The following is a 14,007-nucleotide window of genomic DNA, read 5'->3' on the forward strand; positions in this document are numbered from 1 at the left end:
ATCCCATTCTGTCACTCTTCAGAGGAGAGTCAAAGGGAAGCACAACTTGCAATTAACCACCTTAAATACCTTTTCTCATGATTGGACACACCTGTCTATGAAGTTCAAGGCATAATGAACTAATCCAACCAATTTGGTGTTGCAAGTAATCAGTTTAGGTCAGCAAAAACTGATAAAAAATAGGAAATCTGAATATTATACAAGTAGGCCTTCTTCAGGGAACAACTAAATAGGTCACAATTTACAGATGTTCTGCAGCAGTTAAAATAAATTAAGCCTTGCAAGTTGAAGCAAGGGCGGCACGGTGGCGCAGTGGGTAGCGCTGCTGCCTCGCAGTTGGGAGATCTGGAGACCTGGGTTCGATTCCCGGGTCCTCCCTGTGTGGAGTTTGCATGTTCTCCCCGTGTCTGCGTGGGTTTCCTCCGGGCGCTCCGGTTTCCTCCCACATTCCAAAGACATGCAGGTTAGGTGGATTGGTGATTCTAAATTGGCCCTAGTGTGTGCTTGGTGTGTGGGTGTGTTTGTGTGTGTCCTGCGGTGGGTTGGCACCCTGCCCAGGATTGTTTCCTGCCTTGTGCCCTGTGTTGGCTGGGATTGGCTCCAGCAGACCCCCGTGACCCTGTGTTCGGATTCAGCGGGTTGGAAAATGGATGGATGGATGGAAGTTGAAGCAAACAATTTGCACAGGTGTCCCAATTTCTGTTGATTGCTTAAAACCCTTTGTAATATTTTGATAACCTAAACTTCAAATTTAAACGTGATTTCATATTCATCTAAAAAGCTGAAATTTGGCAGGATGATGCATTTAGGACAGTGAGTAACTACTAAGAAAGGACATTTCGATATTTTAATATTTAGGTCTAAAAGAACACTCACTTAATATCCATATTACTAACCGAGAATGCTAAACCGGATGGACGCCGGGACATCCGGCCATGGGCCGTAGCCGCAAAAAGACGTACTGCGCAGGCGCACCAAGAAATGAGGCGCCGCGAGAGGCGGACAAGACCACAGAAAAAAGGAGTGAGCACGCACCAAGAAATGAGGCGCCGCGAGAGGCGGACAAGACCACAGAAAAAAGGAGTGAGCACAGAAAAAAGGAGTCAAACGCAGGCGACGCGCACAGCGCCGCACGAGCAAAACACCCCCCCCCCCCCACACACACACACACACACAAGCAACGGACGGGACACACACAAAGAGGACGATTCAACAAGCCCCTGGCACACAAAAAAAAAGAGCCCGCAAACCCTCCCCCCCCCCCCCCCAAACACACACACACACACACAAGCAACGGACGGGACACACACAAAGAGGAGGATTTAATCCCATTGCACACGAAACGGGACGCACACAAAGAGGAGGATTCAACAAGCCACAAGCACACAAAAAAAAGAAGCCGCGAGCACCACACAAAGCCCATTGGACACGAAACGGGACAGACTACGGACATAGCAAACGAAACGTACACAAAAACGACGATTCAGACCCACGACCACAGTAACATAAATAACAAATGACACACAAAGCCCCATTTCTAAATGAACCGTCCGTATTAAACATACGTCATCTCAACACGTTCACAATATGCAGCATAGGTAGATCTCATTACAATGAGGCACTATTAACCGTTCAACCGCAGAAAAAGCTCCATATTAACAGTGAGTGCGATCCTCCTTATTACTTATCCATATTTCTCACGCTCAAGAACAAACAAGTCATGAATTCACGATCACAGGTACAAAACGATACCGCTCGGATAACGGGACCAAACACAATTCACACTATGCAGCATAGGTGGATCTCATTACAATAAGGCACTATTAACCGTTCAACCGCAGAAAAGGCTCCATATTAACAGTGAGTGCAATACTCCTTATTACTTATCCATAATTCTAGAAGAAAAAATGTCTCGGCTCCAAAAACGCAAAGCTCAACTAAAGCTTCTAACTAACGATGTACCTAAAAGTAAAAACTTTATGAACTGCATTAGATCCTACAATAGTTCATTTGCTTTTGCATCTACCGGAGTAAATATCAGGCCACCAAAAGGCAATGGCCCATACTGCTTTCGCATATGTACACAAATACTGCATCGCATTGGAACAGTGCACCCTGAAACAAATCAACAACGCAAATATGCACAAATCTACATCCTAGATCCACATGACGCAATCTATCAATCAAAGTGCTGCATCGCAACAGGCACGGATTCAAAACGAAACACCTCCCGTCTCAGACATACGTTAACGGCAAGGAAGGCTACAACGGGCTTCTCACACAGCACAGGCAAATCGAATACAGCTCCAAAACAACACGTCCCAAATACTACACATGCAACAACGCGCCTCTCAAACGGCCCAAGCAAAACATACACCAGGAAAATTCATTCGGATTAATGAATGTCATTTGCAATCATTGTCATTCAGTTCACTTCCCTGAAGAAACAACTGGTAATACAAGTAATACATTTACACGTTGTTGTCAAAAGGGTCAAATTAGACTGCCTCCTTTACATTCATATCCTGAATATCTACAGAAGCTTCTAACTAACGATGTACCTGAAAGTGAAATCTTTATCAACTGCATTAGATCCTACAAATCGGTATCCACTATGAACATTAACGGTGGCACTGCACGTGACATCCGTCTTGCAAAAATGTTAATTATTGATGAATGTACAATGGCATCCAGTCACTTACTCAACACCTTTCATAAACTTCTACAAACGTTTATGAATAATAATATTCGCTTTGGAGGAAAGGTACTTTTATTAGGAGGAGATTTTAGACAGTGCTTAGCTATTCTTCCACATGCCATGCGCTCAGCTATTGTTCAGTGCACCTTAAAATACGCAGACAATTGGCATTGCTTTCAAAAGATACAGTTAGTAAAAAAGATATGATGTCCAGAACCAGATCATAACAATTGCTTATTACAACTGGGAGATGGTACACTCACCAATACAGATGGACTTCACCCACATATTATTACAATTCCTCAAGCCTTTATCTGCGACGACTTAGTTACAGACAGATTTGGAACAGCAATCTCATTAGACCAAATGCCCCTTTTAACAAAACGCACTATATTATGTCCAAAAAATATTAATGTGGAAAACATAAATACCCAAGTCATTCCATTACTTCCTGGAGAGACACAACTCTTTCTAAGCTCTGACAAACTTGACTCTGATCACAACAATAACCATCTTCATTGACATTACAAGTTCTGACCTGGAATTACCTTTTACACTTAAACGGCGTGTACAAAGAAATTTTCCAATAAACCTTTACACTGTGCCACACACTTTATTGTTTGCTTTCTATTTGCATCATCTACACCTTCACACTATTCTATATCTCATTCATACATCACGCTCTTTGTCATTCCCAACACCAGGGGTTGGCGAGCGAAGCGAGCAGGGGGCGGAGCCCCCTAGTATATTAATAATATGCTATCACATGCTCAGCACTGCACAGTGTCCTTTATGCAAATGAAGAACTCAGCAGGAGTGATTGACAGACCACATGAATGCCTCTGGTAACCAATAGGGTAGTGAAAATGTGGCGGTGTTAGGCACTGGAAAAGCATATCTTCACATTATGAAATGGAAATGAAAATTTCATGAACCTGAATTTAGATGCAAAGCTCAGTGGTTAGCAACCACTGTTTTTGTTATTGACAATCTGCACTAATGGATGTGTACCAGCTCACATCCTGGATATCCATTCTGCTCTGTTCACCTCCAGCCACTGGTTGTGGTGCTGAAAACCAACTCCTTACACACCCTCTCTTTGAATGCGGTGCTGCAAACTCCAAGTGGGAAGCGGCAGTCTTATTCCAGACATACACTTTGTAGTTTTTACACTGCACAATAGAGTTGCCAGTCGTATATGTGCTCAAGCTGTACAAACATGTTTGGCTTGATTGACATGCCACAACATGGGTACTCAGACTTTTCAGTATGTGTACATGAACATTTTTATCCATTCAAAAAACATGATGGCTAAAGTCTTCTGAAAATGTCAACAAAGAGAAGAGCTGTGTTGCTGAATCTTCTTGTACTGTGTGCTAAAAGTACAAAAAAAAAGAAAAAGGCATAACTGAACATACATGTGGTTGAGGCACAGACAATATGATCTATCTATTTTACAGAGAATTAGAGGGTACATAGTCTATGTAAATTACCATTGTATCTGTTTATTTCAGGTACTTCAAGTAAAGGTTTAATGCTTTTGCCATTGGTCATTAAGTTGTATGTGTGTTGCTGTATGATGTTTAGATGACCATGACAACTGCAGTTCCATTGAACAATGTACCAAGATCGATGTACAATGAAATTTGATGATGAAATCAGAAAATTTGGGTTGAGTGACTGGTCATTAAAAGACAGCCGACTGAAATATTTTGCATGACACAAATTCATTGCAACCCCTCTCATACTGCATGTGAAACAATAGGCGTTAAAGCTGAAGTTTGAACTGACTCCAAATCATGTCAAAATTGCAAAGTGTATGCTCAGCATTATGAATTTCTAATGGAGAATTTTTCCACACTCCTTGCTTTTCACATTAATCTATCATTGTAACATGTAGGGTTCCGGCACTTGTGTATATACTTTTCAAGTACTGCATTGCATTTACATTCACATTCTAGCCATTTTGCAAAGGAGAATTAAAAGTAAATTCTTTATTTGGAATGTGTGAAGGGGGCAAAAAAAAAAAATCCATTCATTTACAATTGTCAAATTGAAAATCTCACCGACAAGCACCAACTTGCTGATCTCTACATCCAGGCCTCCTACATAATTATATAACACATATAAGGGTTGTTAACCGCATGCCTTAGCAAGATACCATGCAGGTTCTTAAGGTAATATTTCAATATGGTGCTGTACAATTAAATTTAGTAGCGTATGATTGATATGTTACATCATTTGTCTTATTTCTGAGAGATATAAATCCAGAATAAAGTCAGTCAGTCATTTTCTAACCTGCTTAGTCCTGAACAGGGTTGCAGAGGGTACTTGAGTCTGTCCCACCAATCAGAGAGCAAGGCAGGGACAAACCCAGGACAGGGCACCAGTCCATCAAAGGGCAAGAATAAAGTTGAAAGTATAATTTAATTTTTATGTTCTGTGTAAAACTGTGGTAAAATTCAATTTGTGAAACACAATAAAAACATTTTGTGAAATAGAATTTACAATTTATTTAGATGCAGTTTATTTTGTAAAACCATTTGCAAAAGGAAAAAACATTAGGCCACTTTATTCTATCTTTGCATGACCAAACTATCCAAAACCCTAATTGTTTTCATCTAAATGATTTTTTTTATTATGCTGATGGAGAAAATAAACACAACATTTTCATACTGAGAAAACTGTAGTTATGGGTTATGTACTTTTAAAAGAAAGTAGTTGATTTATTTTATTCCTCTGAATAGCCATACATGCTGTGCAGTGAGGCATTGCAACTTTCCAAACACATGAGAGCTCATTAGATATACTTTAGCCTGTTGAGGTCCAGGTGGAACAATGCCAGGTCACCTTTGAAAAGGCCTTAATTTAAAGTTTCAGTCATAGTAAAGCATAAGCCATACTTAGTTAATTGCATGTGTGTCCAACCCCCCATCCAGCCCATTTGTATTGGTTAGAAAAAAATATTATCATCTTGTACTGTCTGATGATAAATGATGTCAGTAAAGATTTCTTAAACTTATTTATATCATCCAAGTTAATCATTACTAAATTAGTAGTGTGTTAATTTAATCATCATAACTATGTGTTAAGCAAGACAATATTATTATTTATTTTAAGATCAGGCTTTATTTTCCTGATTTCTTAATAAATTTTAAATTAGATTATATGTGTGATTTATTTATTTTATTCCATGTTTGTTTGAAAGTTTACCACATAATAATGAACTTGCTTTATTTTTTAAATTATAATAATCTGGGATATAGCCATATTGGTAAGTTATTTAAGGTAAAGGGAGACAAAGCCATTTACCATAGGACTGTAGGATCTAATATGTCAAATGGAGTATTTTAATGTCAAGTTTAATTAGAAACAATTGTGAAGATTTAAGGATTGGAGTTATATGGTTATAATATCTAGTTCCAGGTTATGTCACTTTATGCAGTGCTTTTAATTATCTGTCAAGTAGGAGAATGATACAGTGGCTGATTGGTTAGCACTGCTTCACTGCTAAAGCATTCAAATCCCATGCCCGGTTGATGTTTGTGGAGTCTGCATGCCTTCTACATATCTATATTGTTTTTTTCTCTGGGAGATCAGGACTTTCTCCCATTCCACAAAGATGTACAGTATGTTAGGCTAATTAACTATTCCACATTGCCACATTGTGTGTGTGGTACTGTATGTCATTTAATGGACTGTCATGCTGTGTCTGGTGTCGGCTCCTGTAGGGGCAGAGTCTGACCCATCACTGTGATCCTGATTCTAATTCCATTGGTTTGGAAAAAGATGGTATTGGAGGTATTTTGAGCAACCGAACTTTAGTCACTGCAGTAGTCAATTCTGCTTGATAGAAATAAATGAAGTATCCCTTTTTTACTCTCCATGTTAATTTTTTACTATTAATTTTTTTAATTACTTTTTTTTTATTAAAAAATGTAATTATTTTTAAAATTATTAAAATTTAATTTAATAAATTTGAGATGTGAAAAATGGTTTCTTGAACAAGTCACAAATGTTACTGGTCAGTAAAATCACAGAAAAATTGAATTCTAACCACATGTTGTTTTATGACTGCTTTGTCCATAGTGGTATGTTCTTGTTATATGAAGGTTTTTGTTTGGCTCATTCATGTACAGTTTATATGTGCATTGCTGTTATTGGCATGAGTCAAGCTGAGCCACCTTTGCAGGAGTTTGTTTTCCGTATCATGTTACAGATACAGTATAGGCAGGATTGAAAGTAGGTATAGTGAGTGATTATTTCCCTCCTTTATTTGTTGTTCTGAACTTTTATGTATTTATTGTTTATAAAACAATTTAGGAACATATTAGACAAAATATTATTACAGATCAATCCAAATCTAATTGCACTTGAATAGGGATATTTAATAGTAATATTGCCACAGAGAAGGATGTTGATTCTATTTTCTTTTTTGCTGATGTTAAATTTTTTATTTTACTATTTTTCCTAGATGTACATTATGGTGTCATACATGATGGTGTTATTTTTGAATTTTCAAATTAGTTTATTAGCATATCACATCCCTTTTTTCACATTAAGTAAACCTCATGCTACATGTCTATATGTTTAGCCTTTACACTGGCCATGGGTGATAAGCCTTATGGTTCAGCCAACTTGGAGTGTATAATATAATTTTAGCTGGCTAACATAATGAGATATTAACTCCATAGGGATCATATTATTTTGTACTTGCTATAACTCTAAAAGTAAATAATTTCCTGTTCTGCATTCATAATGCCCACATTTTAGTGGTCTGTTTATTTAACATTTGGAAATACTGTAGTTAAATCGCAGTTTGTGAATCATAAATACATCTATAAACAAGCCTTATAAAATGCCTAATGGAAGGTCTATTCATGAAGTTGCAAATTAGTTTCCCAAAATGTACGGTTTATAGTATCATTTATGTCACTCTGGTTTGAAGAATTGTTTTTGTTCTTTTGGCAAAAGGAAGATATTTTGTGTTTTGTGGCAGCACATTGATAGCACCAGCAGACTAGGTCTGAACCTTGACTTAGTCACTGTATAGAGGTTTTATTTGTCTTTGTGACCTTTTCTGCAAGAATTCCAGTTTTTCTCTTGTATCCCAAAATATCTTCCATCCATCCATTTTCCAACCCTCTGAATCCGAACACAGGGTCACGGGGGTCTGCTGGAGCCAATCCCAGCCAACACAGGGCACAAGGCAGGAACCAATCCCGGGCAGGGTGCCAACCCACCGCAGGACACACACAAACACACCCACACACCAAGCACACACTAGGGCCAATTTAGAATCGCCAATCCACCTAACCTGCATGTCTTTGGACTGTGGGAGGAAACCGGAGAGCCCGGAGGAAACCCATGCAGACACGGGGAGAACATGCAAACTCCACGCAGGGAGGACCCGGGAAGAGAACCCGGGTCCCCAGGTCTCCCAACTGCGAGGCAGCAGCGCTACCCACTGCACCAAAAAAAAAAAATTAATTAGTGACTGCAAACTGGTGTTGTGTGAGTTAATGTGCTGTGCCTTGCACAGCCAGAATTGGTTTCCTTAAATTTGGTCCAGGCCCTTTGTGGCCCCAGTTGGGTTAAAAATTGAAAGAAAATATGTGTATTCATATATTATAAGGTAGTTACAATTATTATGGTACATATTCTTTATGCTTTGTGTTATTGGGCTTTTCATCATATTCTTTCTCTCTCTGTCTCTCTTATGTAATTTTCCTAAAGCTTTTAGGAATTTTTTCCTCTTCTTTCCAGTAATATTCTGAGTTATGTTGCCCTTACTAAAGTTGCCCATCGATGTAATGTTATCACTGTGCCCTGTCCATTACTTTCTCTGTTAAGTAGTTAAAATGCATATCAGAGAAGTTTATTAATGAGTACACCCTTGTGCAAGGTAATAGGCAGACCCCTCTCCTGATAATCCTTGCTCTTACAGATTATATCTTGTACGCAAACTCTCACTGTAGATTATCTAATCCCATCTGTGGCAGGAAGAGAAATGGTAATCCACCATCAAGGGATTTTATATTGAGACAGCTTACTATTAAAAAGAATTACTCTTATTGAAAGGCAACAAGATCATCAAATGATAAACTATTGAACTAAAAACAGCATACTTACTGTAATTATGCAGATAGACTGTTTGCTCACTATAAATCTGGGTAGATAAATATGACTGTTGTCTTTATATAATAGCTATAAGAAAAATTAAATCTGTGGTAACTGTGCTGAAAATGTGAAAATATTATTTAACAGTTTATCTTGTGGTAAATTTTCCTCCAGTGGCCATTTATTTTAATCTTGGCATAAAAAATATTTGAAGGACAATATATGGATTATCCTTTATTGCTGTAAATCTAGGTACTGCAAACAGAACTGGAGGTGTTTCTTATTTGATCAAAAAAGATAACAGTTTATAAATTGATCTGTTTTTGGTAAAATTAACCATTAAAACTTGTGTTGATATCTCAGTATGGATATGCACACAGGTGTGAAAATGAAATTCAGTGGGTAATAGTTTAAACCAGTATATCAGCATCAGCGACTCATATTAGATTTTCATCCACAGTATTGTCTCTGGTCAACCCTGAATTAGCCACCACCACCTAAAGAAGCATTCTGTTTCTGGCCACAGTGGTACTTGTGCTTGTGTTGGGTGAGACATTCTAGGGCTGCGATTATTGTATTTGCAGGGTAAGAATGATATTTGACGTTTCAATTTAGGTCTCAAAAAATTGTAACCTTAAAATACCTTATAAATGCAATTGTGTTCTGTGCTTATCTATTTAATTTTTTTGGTTTATTGCAGTTTCATATTTTTAGTATTGCAAACAAATATATTTAAAAATGGATGGATGGATATATTTAAAAAAGTCTGAAGTAAGAAAAGTGTTATTTTCAGTATAATTTAATAAGTTGTAAAGTGTCTATGATTTTTCTCATTCATTTCTGTTGTCTTTCCTTCTAATTAGCATATATTATACATTGCTTTTGTACGCATAATACAGATAACATTTTTGTCACTGTTTTCTGAGGCTTATGTTCTGAAAATTGATCTCTACATGTGTGCCGTCCAGAACAGTTGAAAACCACAAAAAGAATCTAACTTAAATTCTAGGTATTGTCCGTATTCTATAAATTTTATTAGTGAAAATTTCTGATTAAGTATAAAATTACTCGGCAAACTTAATTTTAAATTTGTTCTTTAAATCTTATGGGGGATGCATCTCACAAGATCACAGAAAGAAATTTGTGGAACAGCTAGCCAGCTTGGCTAATCTCTAATAACTAGTTGTTAAGCAGACTGTTAATATTGTCTTCAAAAATTTTAAGTGATAGCCCTATACATTTGTCAAGTGTTAAAGATTCATCGTTGATGTGCAAAAGAAAAAAAAATTCATAGATTTGCTTGAGAAAAGTTTACATTATCACCTTTAAATATAATTTCTATTTATATATTTTAAAGTTATCATCTAATAGATTAAATTTCACAATACCTGCTTAGTAGTTTATGAAAAGGCTTATATTTACAGAAGCTGGAATTACATTATATAATATATGTTTAGGTAAGTATTATATCTTTGTATTGGTCTTTTTTTGAAGCTGCATGTGTAAATAGTGTCTGTGAACATATATAATTAATGCCAAACATCATATAGGATTTTTTGCCTTTCAACAGAATAGTGCTTTCTCAGTATTAAATGACAATTTAAATGTAAAGAAAGTGTTTTTTCTCCACATCATCAAAGTATTGGTGGTTTTATGTTCTGTTTTTTCTACTGTAAAACACATCAATGCTATGCATGACTTTACTTTGGGGTTTTACTTCTGGCGTTGAAATACTGCATATCTGTTGCAAATCTCATTTTTATTTTGACAACTTTGTATAGATATACATATATTAACTTTTTTATCATAGAATAAATGCTTGTGGGAACTAGATGGATAATATTTTATAGGTCCAAGAGATTAATCTGATTTTCTTTTATGAATGTAACTATGTTATACAGTAGTTAGATATTTGGAGGTCATGTGACTTTATCTACTGAACCAAGTCCCTCCTGGCAAGAGAATCCAATCTCCTTATAGATATATTGCTATAGTAACAGCCTCAGGTGGAAGGTTAATAAGCAGTGCTGTGTACTTGTTTATGTTGCGTGTAAGATATAACAAGAAGGGTGGAGGCTGTTGGGGTGATAGGAGATGGGAGGAGTTGAGAATGGCAAAAACAATCAGAACATAGATGAAGGAACTTGGGGACATTGAATTAAAAATGTAGAAAGTTTTGAAGCTTTTATGTTTTATAGAAGCCTAAAGGAAAAAGAAGCAAAATAGCCTGTGGGGAACAAAGAAAGCTAAATGTGGGATGAAGCATCGCTATGCTCTGGGGATGTTCTGTGAAGTGGCTGCATAGTTGTTTCACGTAGGTGTTTTGTTCGATAGGAAGAACATTGTAAGTTTAAGTTGATCTATACCAGTTTATTTTGCTGTAGAATGATTTGGTGCTTTGTATCAGGCCTAGGTTGGTTTATAGGATGAATTGGTTTGTTTTAATTCACTGTCACTTTTTAATATTGGCTATATCTGTGATTTAGTACATTTACCAGTTATATTTGAAAAGATGACTCCAGATTTAGCAACATTATGGTTTTAATTGTACAAAGTTGTTTTCTAATGTTGAATACTGCATTAAATTAAGAGGAATAAAATATTGGATTTAAATTGCGAAAGCATTTTTAAGAATTGAACAGTCATATATTTGAATATTGAAGATAAATCATATAAATGGTACATTGAAAATAGTCATTTTTAAATAGCAAACTAAAGGTTATTATGGTATAAAATAGTAAATTGTTTAAATTAATTCTGAATATAGAATCTTAGTTATAATGCATTATAATCTGAAACAGTTATATTTTGTATTTTTTTTTCTTCATTTTTTTTCTAAAGTCCCCCCCCCCCCCCCCCTTTTTTTTTTTTTTTTTGTTGTACTACTGGTATGGAAAACAAGGAGGGATCTAGTAATCAGGAATATGCCTTCTGATTCCATTGCAGATCCCGTGGCTTGCCAAAGCTAAAAGAATCACAATCCCACGAGTCTTTGCTGAGTCCTGGAAGTGCAGTAGAAGCACTTGAGCTAGGAATGGAAGAAGATGTGCTTATTAAACCTTTGCATAGCAGTATACTGGGACAGGAATTCTGTTTTGAGGTATGATCTAAATTCAGTCTTTTCTTAATTGAACTCAATTTTCATTAATGTTAATATTTGAATTTGCAATAGGAAATACAGTAAGACTGCATTCACTTGTCTAAAAGAACAAAATATACTTAATGTTAAAAATCATGTTTTCATATTGTAATATCATTAACCTTATATAAGTAATTCCCTATCTTTGTAAAAGAAACCTAATAATTCCACCATCTCTTTGTCATATTACTCCTGCATTATAAATGCATTATTGTAAGAGAATATTTTTATGAATACAATTTATTGAAGTTCAGTAAGAAAAAATGCAGGATTTACAGAAATGAATATATAGTAAAAAAGTCCAAACTGACCACAAGTGAATAATAAAAAAAAAACCAATGAAAATAGGAACAGGTTCCCCACAAAACAGCCGATTGTATAAGAATTTCTGTTCATTAACTTGGTATTTTGTGCTATAAATGTGAATACAAGTATGTATAATACTTGTAGTGGTGTATGAGTAGATTAGTTGAGGATTATTTAAAACTAGCCAACCCGCGGTGTACCATATGCCGCATAATCAGGCTGCTTTTTTAATGATTTTTAAGCACAGGGAGAAAATTAATATTTGAAAAATCGGAAATGTAATAAATCACCAAGAAAAGTAACATTTCATGTGCCCACCCCCAACTCGTCACACCCACCCACCCAGCTTGTGTGAAAAAAATGCGCCCGTTCTTTCATCATTTTGTTGCAGCCTATCAAAGACTTGCTGATCATGTTTTGTAGACTCAATATATATTGGCTTTTCACTCAGCGCGAGGGTGCGCATTCATCTCGGATTATTACATCCTGCTAGACTAATCTGGTACACGGCTGCGTTTGAAAAACCGACTTATCCCGGATGAGTTTCACCGGCATTAATGATTAGGAATCTGGTTGGAACAAAACCCTGCAGCCACAGGGGTTCACCAGGACCGAGTTTGGCAAACACTGCTGAACAGAGACGAAACCGACTCAAGTGAGGAGTGGGGGCGGACAAAGTAGTTGCAGCAATTGATTATTCAGTGTTGTTTGCCTGGGTGTCTGATCTGCGTTGACTGACATGGCTGTTTTCTGCGTATCCCATGGTTGTCTTCCGGCAGTGTGAATGCCTCGAGAGACAGGGCGTCCTTGTGTGGTGAGTTGTTGCAGTTTGTGACCACGTCGCCGACATTATCTCAATGTTGGCAAACAAAGCCAACAGCCATGTTGCGAAGTTTGAGAGCAACAGTTTCGTCAATGACATTTTTACATCCAGATAGTCTGCTAGACTAATGTGGTACACGTCTGCGTTTGAAAAACCGACTTATCCCGGATGAGTTTCACCGGCATTAATGATTAGGAATCTGGTTGGAACAAAACCCTGCATCCACAGGGGTTCATCAGGACCGAGTTTGGGAAACACCGCTGAACACAGACAGAACCGACTCAGGTGTAGAGTTGGGGCAGGCAAAGTGGTTGCAGCTATTGATTATTCAGTGTTGTTTGCCTGGGTGTCTGATCTGCTCAACAAGATCATAAATACAAGGAAAACAATGTGAAGGCAATGTCACAGGTGATCCTGTGGTATAGCGGGTCCACAGCTCCCCTTCAAAAGCCCATTTTTAAATAAATAATCATCGCACTCACAGTGTAGCGAGGGGCGTGGAAGTGTGGCTGAAACGGTTTCCGGGTAGACTCGTGCTGCGGGCATTTCTTTCCTGTGCAGTGTGTGAGCGAGTGAGGAGAGAGAGAGAAAGCCGGTACGTTAGAGTGAGCGAGAGCAGGCTCGAAGGCAATGTGTTCCTGTGGTATAGCGGGTCCATAGCTCCCTTTCAAAAGGCCATTTTTAATCAGGCGACTGACAGTAGTGGAGTCAGGCACAGAGAAGGTCAGCTGCAGAGAGAGCGTCTCGACTGTTGCAGGGCCTGAAGCAGGTGAGACGCTAATGAAAAAGAGGCACAGGGCTTATTGGTTTTTAAAGACTGCTTCCTTTATTGTGTTTTAACTTCAGTTTTAAAGGATTGCGCGGCTCTCTCTTGCGCTGCCTGTGTGTGCCTCTGTCTCTCTGTGGCGCTGCCTCTGTGTG

At 37.5% G+C, this 14,007-nt stretch overlaps 1 protein-coding gene across 6 annotated transcripts in view; it reads left to right on the forward strand.

Annotated features, from left to right (window-relative positions):
• rasal2 (RAS protein activator like 2) overlaps window positions 1-14,007 on the forward strand; it is a 260,725-nt gene that overhangs the window by 195,594 nt on the left and 51,124 nt on the right. For all 6 annotated transcript variants that reach the window (XM_028811332.2, XM_028811333.2, XM_051932425.1 and 3 more), the window contains one exon: window positions 11,765-11,918. In XM_028811332.2, the coding sequence (XP_028667165.1) occupies window positions 11,765-11,918 (154 nt within the window). The remainder of the gene's footprint in view (window positions 1-11,764; window positions 11,919-14,007) is intronic.

This window comes from Erpetoichthys calabaricus, chromosome 10 (genome assembly GCF_900747795.2).
Source record: "Erpetoichthys calabaricus chromosome 10, fErpCal1.3, whole genome shotgun sequence".
In the NCBI taxonomy this organism is placed as follows: domain Eukaryota; kingdom Metazoa; phylum Chordata; class Cladistia; order Polypteriformes; family Polypteridae; genus Erpetoichthys; species Erpetoichthys calabaricus.